The 17,414-nt window shown below is 37.2% G+C and overlaps 1 protein-coding gene across 2 annotated transcripts in view; it reads right to left on the bottom strand.

The window, feature by feature from the left end:
* HECW2 (HECT, C2 and WW domain containing E3 ubiquitin protein ligase 2) overlaps positions 1-17,414 on the bottom strand; it is a 2,117,141-nt gene that overhangs the window by 464,363 nt on the left and 1,635,364 nt on the right. For both annotated transcript variants that reach the window (XM_044060621.1, XM_044060622.1), the window contains 2 exons: positions 17,263-17,397; positions 1,497-1,599 (listed from right to left, as the gene is read on the bottom strand). In XM_044060621.1, the coding sequence (XP_043916556.1) occupies positions 1,497-1,599; positions 17,263-17,397 (238 nt within the window). The remainder of the gene's footprint in view (positions 1-1,496; positions 1,600-17,262; positions 17,398-17,414) is intronic.

Genomic DNA, 17,414 nt, shown 5'->3' with positions numbered 1-17,414 from the left:
ATTACCAAATTGATGGTAGTCCAATGAACACAGAAGACGTTATAAGAGATCTGGGAACACAGGTTGGCAGCAGCCTCTCTTTTGATCACCACGTTGCCACTGTGGTCAGAAAGTCCTTCTATGTGACACATCTCATTACTAAGGGTTTTGCATCCAGGAAGAAAGAGGTCATTGTCTCCCTCTACTCTTCCCTCATTAGACCAGTCATCGAGTACAATGCCCCATTTGGCATGGACCTCACTAGACACCTGCAACAACTGGAGAGGCTGCAAAAGTACCTCACAAAGAGGATCCTAGGCCGTAAACACTTGTCCTATATGGACAAACTCAAAAAACTCCAACTCTTCTCTGTCTCGTATTGCCTACTTAGAGGCGATCTCTGCTTGACTTACAGGGCCATGTATGACCCAGCTCTGTTAGAAATACTACATCTACAGAAATCCCAATCCCTCCACACCACACACTCCACAGACCTCAACCTCATTACCACAATTAACAGAACATGCTGGAGGGACAGGTTCATAACCTAGAGTCTGCCCATGCCATGGAACAGACTTCCCATACATGTCAAGCAGAGCACCTCGCTGACCCTCTTCAAGAGAAATCTTGATGAGTGGATGGGAAACAGAAAATTCACACCGGGGATAACACCAGTGGGTCTACTCAACAGAGGCACTGGGAACTAAGGTCTGGTGGCACTATGCCAGGGTAATCCTATGACTAGACTTGTAAAGACACACCTATGAACCTATGAAGAACCTCAATTGGGGCTTAAACCAATTTCCTTTAGTTAAGTCAATGTGACAGCCAATCAAGTTTTATAGGAAATAAAAAGTAAGGTAAATCAATTACAGCATGTAATAATAAATAAAGGATGTAGTTGGTCCATTTATGTTTTCATTTTACTACAATTTTAGATGATAAAAAAGTATCATAAGCGATGCAGATCATCTAGTCTAGAACTAGTATTTATTTATTTATTTGACATTTGTTGACCAGGTATGTCCATCTGAGCCAAAGCCTCTTTTCAGTGGAGGCCTGAGGAGTAAAGCTCCACAAATATTACATAAATAAGATACAAACAATAGTATTCGTAAAGATTAAACAGAGTATTCAAGTCATTAATTTGTCAAATAACTAAGCTATGATTATAAACTTCCTGAACAAAGTTGCTGAAAATTAACCATATTTCTAGATGGGACCTCCACAAAGGGGATGTGACACTTTGAGGTAAGGAGAAAAAAATAAGCAGTCATCCCTGAATTGCATTGATTCCAGTTAGATTTTTGACAAATTGACAAATTTCAGAATTGGACTAGACTCTGTTCAGTTGAATATCCTAGTACTTCTGTACAATTGTTCTTATAACAATATTCTAATAAACGGTTTTAAATGACGGATAACAGCTTACCTTTAACTGGTTAATGATACTGACTGAATGTTACTGATAAAACATTTTACAAAAATCAGACAGACAGACTATACTTTTGACATACCTACAGGTACTAGGTCCAGATACTGGTTTCTAGCAACTGTGTTTAAGGTGCTGGAAGGTCTGGGAACAATTGGAGGTGCAGAGTGACGGGACTCATCTACGACCTGTCAAAAGAGTGAAACAACAGTTACACAAACTTATAGTGCAAATACCTCAGTCAGGGGGCTTGTAAGGTGGATCACTTATCAATAAAATGTTCTTCAAATTTCTGACTGGACAAAACACTCATATTTATTAACATCCTTAAACTCAATTCATTTAATCTGAAAATGAAATAAGAAGTATCTCAATGCTAAATACTTTGATGTTTCTGTACATTAAAATGACCTCTGCCTACCCATTGATACTCTAGTTTGTTGATGTCTTTGCTCTGCATTAATTACCAACTTAACTCCTACCACCTTCCCTTCTGTTATGAATTAAAAGTTGCATACTAACTTTCTACAATAAATGTAATTATAGCAAGTGAGGCAATGGAGAGATTGATCCATCAGAAAATGCATCATATATGAGAAATGCTTAGTTTCTGAATTTACTTTTCAAGGACAAGGCTGTGCAAAGATTAAGACTGTCAGTTTTCCTAGCAATGGTAGGAATTAAAACAACTGCAACATTTAATGAATTTTCAGCATTGCCATGAATTCTCCCACATTTTCAGTTTTGTGGTGCATACATGTGTTTTGGAATTACTTGACATTTTGGGGAGTACTTTTTTTTTTTGCATGAGTGTAAATACAGTAATGATAGTCACTCTCTCTGCCTTCACAAACATCATTTTTTGTTTATGTTAAAGGGATTTCAGAAGATAATTTGTTTCCACTGACTGATAACCATTTGATTGGTTTTGTAAATGAATAAACACATTTGTCCCAAATTACAGTTGCCCATAGTTTGTCTCATTGTAATGAGTACCTGTGGCATTGCTTTTTATACTAGACTATTACATGCTGTATTTGAGATTTTCTCTTTTCTCTAGTACTTTGTCAACAGGGAGTTATTAAATAAACAAGTAAGGAAGGAGGGAGTTCAAATAATGGGTACAACAGGGGGGGGAATTATCCACCCTGCAAAAGTTACGCTTTAAGGTGGCTTTGGCATAATGGTTAAGGTGTTTACCTCAATAACACGAGGTACAGAGTTTTTTTATTCTGACCTTGAGATATTGGCTAGGCTTAAAACGGCCCATTGGGGCAGTTAGCCTAGTATTCACCTATGAACGTATGAAGTGTGAACTGCTGCAGTGGCAGTTTAGGTAAACTGTGTTCTAATCAGTTATGATTGTGAAGTTTACTTTTAATCTTTTGTTTTACAGTCTGTTATAGGGAAACAGCTGATTCACTCATCGTCCTTCCAGAATATGGGCAAATTAGAGAAAGTATAGGCTATAAGACAGAAACATTTATGAAACTTTCTGTGTTAGGAAACACACAATATGTACAGCTTATTATTATATGAGCATATGAAAAAGAACATTATGATCTGTGTGTCCCTAAAGAAATAACCACACCAAACAATACAGACCACTGCTGAAACGAATCCACAGAAAGCAGGCAGTTGTAGAAACACTTCTTTAATACAAACTGATACAGACTAAGCACTTTCACCAAACACACTTTGGCATCTTCAAAGTCAAATATTCTAATACAAAGACAAGACTTATATACTCACTGATTGCAATGATTCAATAATTGACTAACAAAGTATTCAATCATCTCTTAAACACACATACCACTCAGAAATACTCAAAAATGTTACATACAAATATATATAAAATTATATATATATATATATATATATATATATATATATATATATATATATATATATAAATATATGCAAAACCTATTACAACCTGACCAAATATAATATTTATAATGTAAAAATATTATGCAATGTATAAAAATAAAAATGAAAAAATATAAAAATAAAATGAATGGATGAAATTTAGAATGTAAAATATAAAGAATATATACTAATACATAAAAAACCTGAATTAACTCTATATAATTCCATATAATTTATAATCATTGTACACAGAAAATATATATATATATATATCTATGCATAAAAAATCACATAATTTCATGTAATATATTATATATATACATCTTAATCTTTGACATTATAAATATAACAATTCACTGTGCATATCATATCAAATAGGATTTCTGCCTCAAAACTGGCTTCAGAGAAACACAATCATTTAAGCCAGGCTGCTTCAAAGCATTCAGCCTAAGCTGCCATTCCGCTTCAAGAAGAGCTACCCGATTCCCAATGTCACCACCCTGATCAGCGACCACCCGCTCAATGATAAAAAACACAAACTTCTTAAAACCAGAACATTTGACAGAGTGCAAGTATAGGGCATTGTGCACATCTTTAATCCTCACACTTCTCACATGCTCTAACACCCTATCCCTTAACCTACGCGTCGTCATTCCAATGTAAAATGCATCACATGATGCGCAGGAAGCAATATAAACAACATTCTTGCTGTTGCAGTTACAAACCCCCGGACATCCCAGAGTACGTCCAAAGTTGGCCACACACACATACGGCCCTTCCGCTATAAACCTACAAGCCCTACATGCTCCACACTTGCTCATCATGGACTTAACAAATCTAGAATTCCTTTCTAAAATGTTCTTCAAATTGGATCCCTTACTGAAAACAATTGAAGGTTTAGATCCAATAATAGTCTTTAATTCCGGACTTAAAATGTTGTCCCACAAACTTCTCATCACAGTACACATCTCAGAGGCTTTCTCACTAAACTGTAAGGCAAAAACAGGGTCATACCCAAAATTATCTTTTTTCTTTTCTCCTTCACTCATCATCTCCACATCATTGAGTACCACCAAACCACCTGAACCCCTATAATTCCTCAAAATAGGGGAATAATTTGTTCTTCTCCCTTTGTATACATTGTTCTTGGTTTTCCATAATAAACTCAATGGATAACCACGATCCAATAACATCCCTATAAGAATGTATATCTCCTTCTTGAACATCCCCTCATCACTAACCAATCGTGATGTGCGGACCATCTGTCCTTTCGCAACCCCTTTCTTCTGATGAAAGGGATGGCAACTATTAAAATGTAATAGTGAATTGGAATAATTATCCTTCCTGTAAATAGTACTTAACAAACCATCACCATCCTTGATGATGGTGATGTCCAAAAAATTAATACTGTCCCTACTCCAAGTATGAGTAAACTTCAAGAACTTAGTGGTCCCATTAAGGTAGTTGACAAATTGAACAGCCTCTTCCTCATCACCCCCCCACAAAATGAGCAAATCATCAAGAAATCTATTATAAAGCACTATTTTGGAATGAAATACTGATGCAAACACAAATTCCCTCTCCCAAGCCAACAAAACTAGATTGGCAAAGGTCGGGGCACACTTGGCACCCATTGCTACTCCCGAGCACTGCTTGAAGTACTCCCCCTCAAACTTCATGAAATTGTTAGACAGAACCGTATCCATCAAACTATACAACAAATTTATCCTGCTTTTATCAATCTTACCACTCAAATTTAAACTTTCAAAAAACATATCAAGTCCCTCATTGTGAGGAATTACTGAAAATAAACTAACTATATCAATGGTAAGAAAACTGTATGCACTACTCACCACTTCAACCTTCCCCTGTCCCTAAAGAAATCTTGCACAAGCTCAAAATGTTGGCCATGTGGAGAGGATTATTCACATTTACCTTCCTACACATTTCCATTCAGATTCTTTTAATAAACGGTGACAGTGGTACTGAAAATAATACGAAAATCTGCACCTTACTGTATCCTCTGCAATGGTCTGGTTTGGTACCCAGGGCTCATGGACTTATGAACAGCAACCCTTTCACTGACTTTACCAATGCTACTTAGCTGTTTCTGGTTTCTTGGACAGCCACAATGGTTTCAAATGTCTGTCCACAAAACTGCACAGCAATACAAATTACTGTATTCCTGATAGCAAGCATTCACATCATTTCTTCAGGTCCAGTTCAGGCAAACCACCACACCTTTTATGAACATTATGCAATTTGAAAAATTAAAATATTTCTAATCAAATGGCATGCATTGTCGCATGGTAAGAAAAAAGGTGGGAATAGGAGTGACTTTTACACATCATGTGACATTTTGTTTACTTATTGTGTAGGATCTTGATAGTGGTAAGATATAATTTTACATTTCCTTGTGTATGAAAAACCTAGTACATACGTTATTCAGAGATTTTGTCTGAGGAAGGAGTGCCATTGAGTTCTCCGAAAGCATGTGCTTACATTAAATTTACATTTTTTATTGTCAGCCTTGGACTTGTGCTTTCTACAGCTCATTCGTTTGGTTTACCTGGTTTGTCATTTGTTTAGTGCTTTTTGGTTTACCTGAAAAACCTAGTACATGTTGAAGATTAAATTTATTTTTTTAAATAATAAAATAGTCAAAAAATAAGTCCTTTCAAAAAGAAATAAGTATCACCTTGCTGAATGAGGTATGTAATGTTAACAATTCATATTACTCAATCTGCCTGTGCTTCTAAGTACTGCCCTGAAGACTTCTCAAGTGTCCCTATTTTAGAGGAATGTTATTCTTTTCAGGCCTGATTTAGGATGTCCCTGTTTTCTGGCTTCATTTACCCTTTCACACAATTTTATAAATCCCCTTTATCGCATGTGATTTTTGAAGCTGTCAAGTACACATAAAACCACACTAACATACTAATGGGACCAATAATTTAAAGAAAAAGAGAAAAGCTATGGTGGCTGTAATACCTAAAGATGGTAAAGATCCATCTGTTCCAGCTTCATATAGGCCCATTTCAACACTAAACCAAGATTATAAAGTGTTTACCTCTATAATGGATAAAAGAATGGCAAAGGAAATGACAAAATCAATAGATATGGACCAATATGGTTTTGTGTAGGGGAGGTAAACATTTAACAACATTAACAGAACACAGGAAACACTGCTGTTAATGGTGGGTCTCGATGCCAGAAAAAGCATTTGATGGAGTAAGCTGGGATTTTATGAATAGGGCAATGGAAGCATTTACATTTCCTGATACAATAATAAGGTTAATTGAAAGGATATATGAGGGATCGAAGGCAAAAATGAAAGGGGCAGGGTTCCTCTCTGTTAAGTTGTGTCTGAACAGAGGAACCAGGCAGGAGTGCCTCTTTGTCCTTTTGTTATCTGTTACATTTAGAAACACTGGCAGAGAAAATAAGGGATTCAGAAATTCAAGGATATAATTGGTACAGTGTTAAAGTTGGCTTTATTTACAGATGATATTAATTTTTACCTAATGGAACCAGAAAAGGACATCTCAGTGTTCTGGAATATTATAAGACAGTTCTGTTTTTTTTTGGAATATAAAATTAATGAAGATAAAATAAAGGCTACAGCTATAATCTATATTCCCACACATGAAATGCTCCAGCAATGCACATATTAATGGGGGCATGATAAAATAAAGTTGTGACATGTGAGGTATTGCCAGCTATGCCAGGAGAAGTAGAGCAGTTGATGTGTAACATATGGCAGCACAGCTAGCTGGAATTTTGTAATAAATTATATGCCATTTGTATATCAAACTGATTTGTATAGATGCCTGTGTTGAAAAATGTATTTGTAAAGCAGCTTGTTGCAAAAATGTACCAACGGTGTGCCCTGTTGGACAGAAAATGAAATATACATGTATTATTGTAACTGTTTAAATGTATATGTTTTAACAGAGGATACTGGAAGAGAAGAGATTAATCTCAATCAACCTAACTCTGAAAATAGTTTGAAATTAAATTATCTGGATTAGGCCATAAAGATCGTATCTTACAGTTTTCAATACAGCCAGAAACAAAAATTATGTACTAGGAAGCTTTCTGCATTGTCTTTGGGGTGAACTAATTTCTGGAAGGGTGGAGGTTTGAAATTGTTTTATGATTTCCAGGAGCTGTAGCAGATCTTAGCAAGGCTCTCTGTGTGTGTATTATTGACACGTCTGCTAAATCAAGGCAGCTTCCGGCCAAGGGGGCTAGCATGGCAACCAGAAGTCAGATGACCAGATGTATGTGATGTCATTCTGTAGTCTAGGACAAAAATGATGGTTAATACTAGATGAGACTGAAGTCTCACTGCAGTCTGTTTTTGTAACCTGACAGAGAAGGACCCCTCACCTACTTCATCTTACCTTACTCTATTAAGTGACTAGGGAACAGTAATTCTTTACATCAGTCAGGAAAATATAGTGAGATTAATTAAGTTAACTGTTTTTCAGTGTCTGTGTGAATCTATCCGTCTGTGATATTTTAATATTTCCTGTGACTAAAACTCCTGTGTTTATTGTAAATAGATATTTATTATGTTCATGTTCTTTTATTATTTATTATTAGATATATATAAACTTTTCATTGTGGCTGGTCCTTTAGAGAATATTTTAACCTTTGAGAGTGCTTATATTTATTAGGTGATGCTGGGGCCACTCCTAAAAGCCTTGCTGTTTGGCCAACATTACCATTTCTATTAATATTAATTTCACTCAGTATAAGTGGGTACCCTTGCGAGAGACTTAGAGTAGGTGGCTTTGGAGTGTCTGGTGGTGCTATAACTACCTTATAGTCTGGGCAGAAGGGTTCATAGCTAGTAAATCTGTGCCAGCCTTTCCCAGGGGTGTGTGTGTGTGTGTGTGTGTGTGTGTGTGTGTGTGTGTGTGTGTGTGAAAATCAAATCTCAAAAAGTGTGTGTGTGTGTGTTTGTGTCAGTGGACATAAAGCGCTGGTTTCACAGACAGGGTGCTGGAGAACGTGGTTTGGACACTCGGCTGAGGTCTCAACTCTATAGCTGTGCCAGTGGGGAGTCTTAGTGGGACCTAGAGGGAGACAGTTAGAGAAATCCTGACCCTGGATTGAGTGTGTTCCCTGTGTGCTCTTAAGGGAAATTGTGCTTGATGCAGAGAGCCATATCTAGAAATACTGGAAATACTGGGTGTATCCCTTTTTGTTCCAAGTGAACGTCCCTCTCCAGTGCAGTGGTGAGGATTTGGGCTCCTTGATTACTGGTGCAGAGTGGGGATGTCACAGAAGTACTTAAGATTAAAAAGGATTTGATTATGGTAGCTAAGGATATTTAGGAAGAGACTAAGCAAATGATAATACAAAACCTGAGAAGTAAGAAGCTCTTGTCTATGGATACAGACAGCAAGATACAAGCAGTAAAAATGTTTTTAGTCCCTTTAGGGACAGGTCAAGCATATTTTTATCAACCACATGAGAAGTTGCGGACAGTAATTAAGAGTTGAAGGATTTTATTTGGAGGGAAAGAAAGCAAAAATCAAGAGGGAGAAGCTGATCCTCCCAACAGAACAAGGAGGTTTAGGAGTACCTGATTTGAAGGATTATTTTACAGCTATATAGTTAAAGCCTTTATACATAACACAAGCAAAAAGCTACTATTCAAAGTGGAAAGGAATGATGATAAAGCAGGTGGGTAAATTCAAGATATAAGGAAAGAATGGTATTTTGGATACAAATCTTTAAAGAAAATAATAACAGTCATACAGAATTTTACAACAACATATTTAAGGCTTTTATACATAACACAAGCAAAAAGCTGCAATTCAAAGTAGAAAGGGGTGATGATAAACTAAGAGGGTAATTCAAGAAATAAGGAAATTATGGGAATTTGGACTCAGATCCTTAAGGAGAATAATAACATTCATACAGAATATTATATTCATTAAGTACCAGAAAGTATACTAAAAACTAAGCCAACACAGGAATGGTGAAAGGAAATCCTGCTGATAGGGATGACTGCATTTAGTGGTAATGAAAATGCAGAAGAGGGAGCTGGAATTTACTGGAGGAAGCTGACAAAATAATCAAGGTATTGAGAACAAATAATTAAAGAAGGAAAGGTAACAGAATGGGAAGAAGCCAAGCAGACACTTGGCTTGCCGGCTAGTGATTGTCTTCCCTATCAGGGATTAATATTACAATATAGACAAAGAGAAAGGAATAGAGGGATCCTAAATGAAAGACCTGTATTGGATGAGTTTTTTATTGAATTTAGTACAGAAGCTGCTGATAAAAAGGGATAATTAGTAGGGAATATAAAATACTGCACAAAAACAATAGGAATCAATCAAATGAGGTCAGAAAAGATTGAGAAGAGAAATTAGATATGCAGTTCACAAAGAAATAATGGGAGAACACATGTATGGCTCCCAAATATGCAACAACATCTAGAAGATTTATGATTTTTTTTCTGGAACTACTTGCATAGATACTTATACAGTCCAAGCAGACTCCAAAGAATTTTTCCTCAAGTAGATTGCAAATGTTGGAGGTGTGATGGGGAAGAAAGAGGTAACTGGGAATATATGTTTTAGGAGTGTAATGAGTTGGTAGACTTTAAAAATTCCCTACAGAGTACTCTGTCTGGAATACTGGGTGAACAAGTGAGTGTAACTAAGGAAATTATTTTTTTGAGTTGGGATACAGGAACTGAATTACCTAAACGTAGTATGGCCTTTTTAAGTTTAATTCTTGTGGCTGCCAAAAAAGCAATTATTTGAAAATCAAAATCTAAGCCAACTATACTTGAAGTAGTGAATACTATAACAAAGATAAAAGAATAGGTGGTGGGATCTTCAGAAAAGAGTAAGAGTAAATTATATAAAAAATAAAAATCGTGGGAACAATACATGCAGAAAATGTTTTGGAAGAGGAATGAGGTTTATGAGAAGGCAATAACTGAATAATTTATGAAATGTTGTCTAGAGTATAGGATATATAACAATGTATGTGATGTATAGTTTTTGTAAATGTGAACTTTTTTACCATGCTTTAACTACTTTTATATAAATGTAAGTTTGCCTATGTCACAACTGATAATTCAATAAAGGTGTTTAAAAAAAAAAGAAAGAGGCCACATATCTTCCTTTTTCTGAAGCAAAAATAAATGAACTTTTGTGGTAAAATTTTGTGCTGTAGTTCATGAAAGTCTACAGAAATTACATTGTCTTTTTGATAATGTTTGTATGTTTTTTCCATCATTTTGTGAGTTGCGGTATTTTAAATATGTCTCTAAGTAATATCCCACATTCCTAGTGGAAGTGTTCTGTGCAATTTTATATTAAACTGTTATGCTAATTAGTGTTTATATTACCTGAGCGAACATTTAGGATAGCAAATACCTAAACGTCGAGCTGGTAATATTGAAGAATTAAAACAGCAAATGGCCGATTTAAAGTAAGGAATGAATTCTCCCAGCCTCAAAAAAAAAAATTTAAACCAAAATGAAGTGGGGGCTGTGCCCAACCCCCCCCCCCAACTAAATATACCAACTCCAAAATAGATCTGCAGTGGGGAAAGGGGTAAAATCCACATAACAGCCAAGGGAATTTTTTCCCTGCTTTAAATCAGTCATCGCGTTTTTTTGCTTTCGCTATTACCAGATCGACATTTAGGTGTTCGCTAACCTAAACATTCAATCAGGTAATAGGAACCCGCTAATTAGACGTCCAGATTTTTAGCTGGATATTCCTATTTTTTAGGATCTTTGTTCCTATTTTCAATGTCTTTAGGTTGAGAGGCATACTGGTCTGAAATAGCACAGCAAGTACAAGAAAGTTGTGTGTGGCCTCAAAGGACATAGTCAGAAACTAGCTTGTAAGAAAATAAGCTGAAAAAATTAATCATATGAATGTTGTCAAAAGCAAACACATTATATCTTGCTAACACTGAAACATAATTTCATTTGTTCAGTGATACGCCCTTGTTACTATTTCCATATTTTATACCACTCTGCTAAAAGTACATCTACAGCGCTTAAAATTGAGTTACCAAATCTGCCAATAAATACTGTTTGGCTCAGTGGTGTAGAGGAATGAAACTGCGACTGTACCTCAGATGGCCGAAGTTCAGTCTCTGACCAGGGTAATGGAGGTGTTGACTGAGGAAGGAGGTGGACTCTACTCACCTCTCTTAAGGGGAGGGGGCTGTTAGGCATGTGTCCCAGGATAAGCACTCTGCTTATAATCTCCAGTGGAGACTGCAAGTGAACAGAAATGTCGCCCTTCAAGAGGAATGGGCCCACGGGAGTATCCTTATTCACAGAAACCAGTGACAAGCCCTTCCACCATTTCGCTACATGCCCAACCCTTGGAAACATTTAGGGATGTGCAATGGAAAAATAGGGCTTAAAGGAAAAACCTCATCGGGCTGTACTCTTGCCTCCAAAACTGGAAAAAATGGGTGACAGCAGTTGTATCATTGAGTGATGGCCAGAAGGCATAGAAAAAAACACATATCAAAAAATATGCCAGTAACTGTAAAATCTATTAAAATTGCTCATGATCATAGCCTGACTGTTATCACATTTTTCTGTGACAAATATCCACCCTTAGTAATAATACTTTTACATGCCTTCTCCCTCATCCTAGCTATGTGCATGCATAATCAGTACCAGCATGAATACTTCCCCCAGCATGCCTGATGGCCAGTAGCTCAGCAACACCCTCCTTGGACAAGGCAAGATAAGCATGGGATGGTCATTCTTCTCTATGGCTGGTTCTACTAACCTGCACACTTATTCTCAAACATGCACCAAGAAGAGATGATTCACCTCTTGACATGGTGTAAAATGAAATCACTCAAATAAGTATGAAAGACAGCTGTCTCTACTGTTATAATGCATTTACTCAAACTGCTACTTACAAAAATAGCTGCTAGTAAGAGAAGGTAGCAAAAAAGGAAAAATGTTGGCATCTGTAGGTTAAAGACAATGAAGCAAAATTACTATGGTCACAAAAGTCTATCAGATGTCTATAGCTCCTCTACTAGATTGCACATATGCCTAATCTATTCTGTGATCTTCTAATGTGGGTGTTTGGTTGAAGAAGTAAAACAAGGTAGCTGCTCTTGTGGCATAGAGGGATAAAGCTCTGACTATGGCCCATATGACCCGGGTTCGATTAGTTGCTCTGTCAACTGACAGGGAAGGTACAGATATGCCCATCTTAAGTGTGTGTGGGGAGCGCTCATTGATATGCTTCTTCATGGGGGCATAATCTACAGAGAGGAACTGCCCTCAGATGTAATCAACGTTGGATGACTGGGAAAGGGAGTGGGTAGTGCACAAATAAAAAAATCAGAAGCACAGATGATTCGAGCCCATGGGACAACTTTACGGTCCACAATCAGCTTCATATAATTTGAGTAAGGCCAAGAGGGTACTAGAATAGCAACTAAACCCAATGCAGGCCAGTAATGATGAGGCCTGACGGGATGAAAAAGTAATAGAAGATACAGCACAAGCCTAAAAAGTTATTAGCCAGTGAAGTAAATCACAGCAAATCAATCAATCACATATTAACTACTGTTACACTCTCACTCACTGTGTGCTAGAGGTAGCTGCCAGTAAGGTGGGTACATGGGAATAAATCAGTAAAGTTGGTACATGGGAATTAATCAACAATACAAAAATCAAGCTGTACAAAATTGTTGACTTTATAACATACCACACAAGGTGGCTTTGCAGACAGGTAAATAAGACTCCCCACAACAACCTCTAAATCTAAATGCCTTAAAGATAAGGCAATACTTTCTTACCCCCACCATTTAGACAGCTTAGATCTTGTTTACCTAAAACATGGAGGAAGAAAAAAAGACGCCTCTTTCATCACATCAGCAACACAGTAGTAAAATACCACGATCCTCAGAAAGATAATAATACTAAATACAAAGTAGCTAGCCTTGGATTAAAATACACACAGCACAGCATCAGCATACGTTTATCATTATATGTCCATGTAATATGATTATCCATACAATCCCTATCAGCATTCCTTTAATAGAATTTAAATACGTTTGCCACCGTTAGAATTGAGTGATATCAGGAAAAGATGACGGATATAATGTTTGCTCACTCTGCGTGTGAATACTGTAAGGTGACTGACTCCATATTGCCTTATCAGTAGAAGTCAGATGACTGCAAGGTGGGGGAGTCTGCAGTGTGACCCACTGAAAGCAAGCTGAATGAATGTTTTAGTGAATGAGTGTGGCAAATGTTTGCAAAAACAAAACTGTAATTTAGCATAAAATAATGAGATTTAAAAACAAGGGATGCTCACTCTGTAGTAATTAATAAGAGGTAGATGACATGAAATGCTTAAAAGCTGATCTCATGGCTGAAGACAGATGCATCAGGAAATGAGGGTGGCATGGTTGGTTCAATGACTTCTGGGCACATTCCCTCAGGAAGGTATTAATAGATTCTCAAAGAACATTTTTTATCACCACTTCCTCCTCATGTTCACCACTCATGCCCTTCATAGCATCTACAACCATAAAATTATCTGTATTGTTCTAAGACATGGTCACAGCAATATACTCACATGGGAGGTGTTGGGAGTAGTTAGGAAAGTTACTATTCATAGTGCTAATTGAGGGCCATTTCACAGGAACTTCCACAGACACCAAACACCAAACAAGGAGCATTTGGCTATTGACAGACCATATATTATACAATTTTTTTATGATTAAGTCCCAAGAGAGTTAAGGGTTGTCTAAAATATGACTCTCAGTAGGGTCACTCGTGGTGCCCAAATATGAGGACTACACTCATAGCAGAGGTGAACATATCTGCATTGTTTGCTAAAAACAAAACACTAGGGGTCTAGGGTTCTAGGTTCCAGCTGCATCTCAGAAACAAGACAAAGAGGACAGGTAATTACATGGATAGCACAGTCCTGCAGTGACTATCATTACTACATTGTAGCACTTGGTTCAACAGTTTGGTTCCTGCCTTGGGTGCTTCTTTGTGAGATAGGGTAGATCCCCTAAGTTCCCAGTAGCTGTGTGTGTGTGTGTGTGTGTGTGTGTGTGTGTGTGTGTGTGTGCGTGTGTGCGTGTGTGTGCGTGTGTGTGTGTGTGTGTGTGTGTGTGTGTGTGTGTGTGTGTGTGTGTGTGTGTGTGCGTGTGTGTGTGTGTGTGTGTGTGTGTGTCCATCCTGTGATGGACTGGTAGCATGTCTATTTCCATGATCAGTTTCTCTGGTCTGTGACCACTGATTGCCTGTGTAGAATCCAGAAAATCAGCAACCATGAACTGAGCAAAGTGGGCAATGAAGAAAGAATGAATGAATGACATGCTACACATCTATGTAGTTGCTCCTACCCTTTTCTAAAGATCTCAATTCCAGTTGTTTTATCTCTGTTACTATATTCACTACTTCACATAGGAAAAAAATGGGAATTGTGGGAACAATACATACCGGGAGGAATGAGGTTTAAAAGAAAGCAGGACTTAAATGAGCTATGTAATGTTTGACTGAAAATGACTGGGTAGATTATAAGTGATGTATAATGTTTGCAACTGGGTGTGTGTCACTATGGTTTGTGATGTAAAATGCTTGCAACTGGGATTGTGTCAGTGTTCGTTTTCATTTATATAAATGTATGACTGCTTATGTCATAAGTGATGATTTAATAAAGATGTTTCTTGTTTAAAAAAAGGGGCAGGAATTGAATAATTTATGTAATGTTGCTTAGGTTATATGATATACAGCAGTAAATGTGAAGCATAATGTTTGCTAATGTTAATTTGTTAATACAGTTTGATTACTTTTGTACAAATGTAAATTTGCCTGTGTCACAAGTGATAATTCAATAAAGGTATTATGTGCAAGGAAAATCAATTAATACCACAAAACATTAAATAAGATTATAACCCTTTGTTTGTAGACTGTCATAAAAAGTTATAACGTTTTTCATGTAAAATCCTGGTTATATTACATATGAGCTGCTATCATCAGTGCTAAGTTTACTTATACTGTGGAAGTGGAAACAACATGAAAGTAATTGCCATTTCATTTGAAAAGTCAGTTCAAGTTATAAAACTTGTTTTGCAGACATATTATCTTTGGGGTGCAAAGCCCTCCTATCACCACACAGGGGGTTTCCCCTTGTACCCTCATATTTAATATAAAACATAATATACTCTTCATAAGAATATAGATTCCCTGTCATAACAGTGTAAAGTTTGAGTAAAAGTGCCATTCAGCAATGCTAAATCTGATGAAATTGTATCTACCACACTGCTGTCCTCGTATTTCTAGTTTCATGTTAGCTCATAACACCTGTCAGGGGTCAGAAAATGAGATATTACATTTCTGACTACTAGCAGCTTGGACAAACATTGCATGAATCTTACTGTCAAAGAACATGCAAATAGGAGAAAAATCTTCTGGCTGAACAAGTAAAGCAGCTTTTTGCCTTGCCTGTTCAGTTAAAATAATTTCTTCACATTTAAACTGGTAATCTGCAACCCTGGAGTACCTCAAAATAGAGCTGCCTCCCTTCCAGGTAGAAAGGCATCAGCTGAGGTGGTCTGCACACCCACAGTGGTTGCTCCTTGGTGCCTCCAATGAAAAACTTATCAAAAGCCATAGTACCATAGCAAAGGTCAGGCAAAGGGGGAGGAGTCAGCTGCCCTACCAACAAGCTGTTACAGGACTACGGGAGTGATCAGCTCTGTAGAAGATTTGCTGATCTGTTCATTAAAGCAACACCAGCAATCATTTAAGCAGCTTCATGGGTCTTTCTGAATTGTCATTGCCTGGGGCCTCTAACTTGTGCAGCCACCATCATTCATTCAGGTTTGGCCAACAGCCTCAGAGAAGGATAACAGTTTGGAAATAAAGACTGTGTTGGGCTATGGCATTCCAAGTTTCTGACAGATGTCTAACAGAAGTGATTATACAGATTGAAATTTTCAAATAAGAGCAAAATGTCTTTATAGTTCATTCCTTAATCCTACGTAAGTAAATGGCACTTTCTCTAACCCTTTGCAGCTATAATCTAAGCCACATGTTTAACAGTAAATGTAGTATAAATATAATAGTTAGATTAGACAGCATGTTTTTGGAAGCAGCAGAAAACATGAGTACTCAGACACAACATGCAGACACCACAGAGTTAGGGACCAGTAGTCAGCACTAAATCTTAGACCTCTGCAGGTATGATTCAGAAACCTTATCAACTGAACACCATACTCTTTTGCCTAAGTTGCATAAAGAATTTTATAATTCCTCACCTTCAAACTTGAATCATGAGTATTTAAAGGCAATCACATAGCTATGCAGATTACCAGCTCACTGTGCCAGGTAGTCGTGTGTCTAAGTGTAATATGCAGGCGTTCTATGTCCTTATATAAATACAGCTCAGGGCTGGGTTCACTATACTTTGGTTTCTAAGGTGTTCGTGATTGTGAAGTTGTACTTATAACCCCCCACTGATCTCTCATACTCTAACAGATAAATGCAGTGTTACCAGGTCCACATAACCAGAGGTCAGTGGAGAGGAGAATAAAAAATAATGCATTTGTGTGTGAAAATCATGCCACATACTTGTACACCCTGTCAGCTTCATCATAATCCACACTTTTGTTTTTGTTGCTTGTGTATTACTAGGTAACCAGTTACATGTAAAAGCACAACAGTGCTAAAGCCTGCATGCTAACAGACATTCAAAATAATTGTTTTATAAACAGTAGTGGCATTTATTCTGCATGCTCTTTCCCATTCAAGTCACATAATGACTTAAAAACAATTACATACTCTGAAGTTCAAGAGATTCTCAGCAAATGCAGACTCAATAATGTACCTTAATCTTTAGGTTAAGACCTCTGTCCTGAGCTCTTAGTGGCTTAGTACAGCTGAAAGAACAGTACCATTCATTTAGTGACATAACAGCTAGTGTCCTACATACCTCACCAGCGCTGTGACTTCGCTGCCGTGTTAAATGTTGCCTATGCATCAGGGCACTTGTCGGCCTGGTGCTCTGCAGAGGAAGGCGGGGGTCAATGAATGAAGTAGTGCGGGAATTATGATCGACAAAAAATGCCTGAAACACAAAGATAA

The sequence above is a fragment of the Protopterus annectens genome, chromosome 2.part0 (genome assembly GCF_019279795.1).
Source record: "Protopterus annectens isolate FY-2018-M chromosome 2.part0, PAN1.0, whole genome shotgun sequence".
Taxonomy (NCBI): domain Eukaryota; kingdom Metazoa; phylum Chordata; order Ceratodontiformes; family Protopteridae; genus Protopterus; species Protopterus annectens.
Note: the sequence above shows the minus strand (reverse complement) of the source record. Positions and strands in the feature narration are given on the sequence as shown.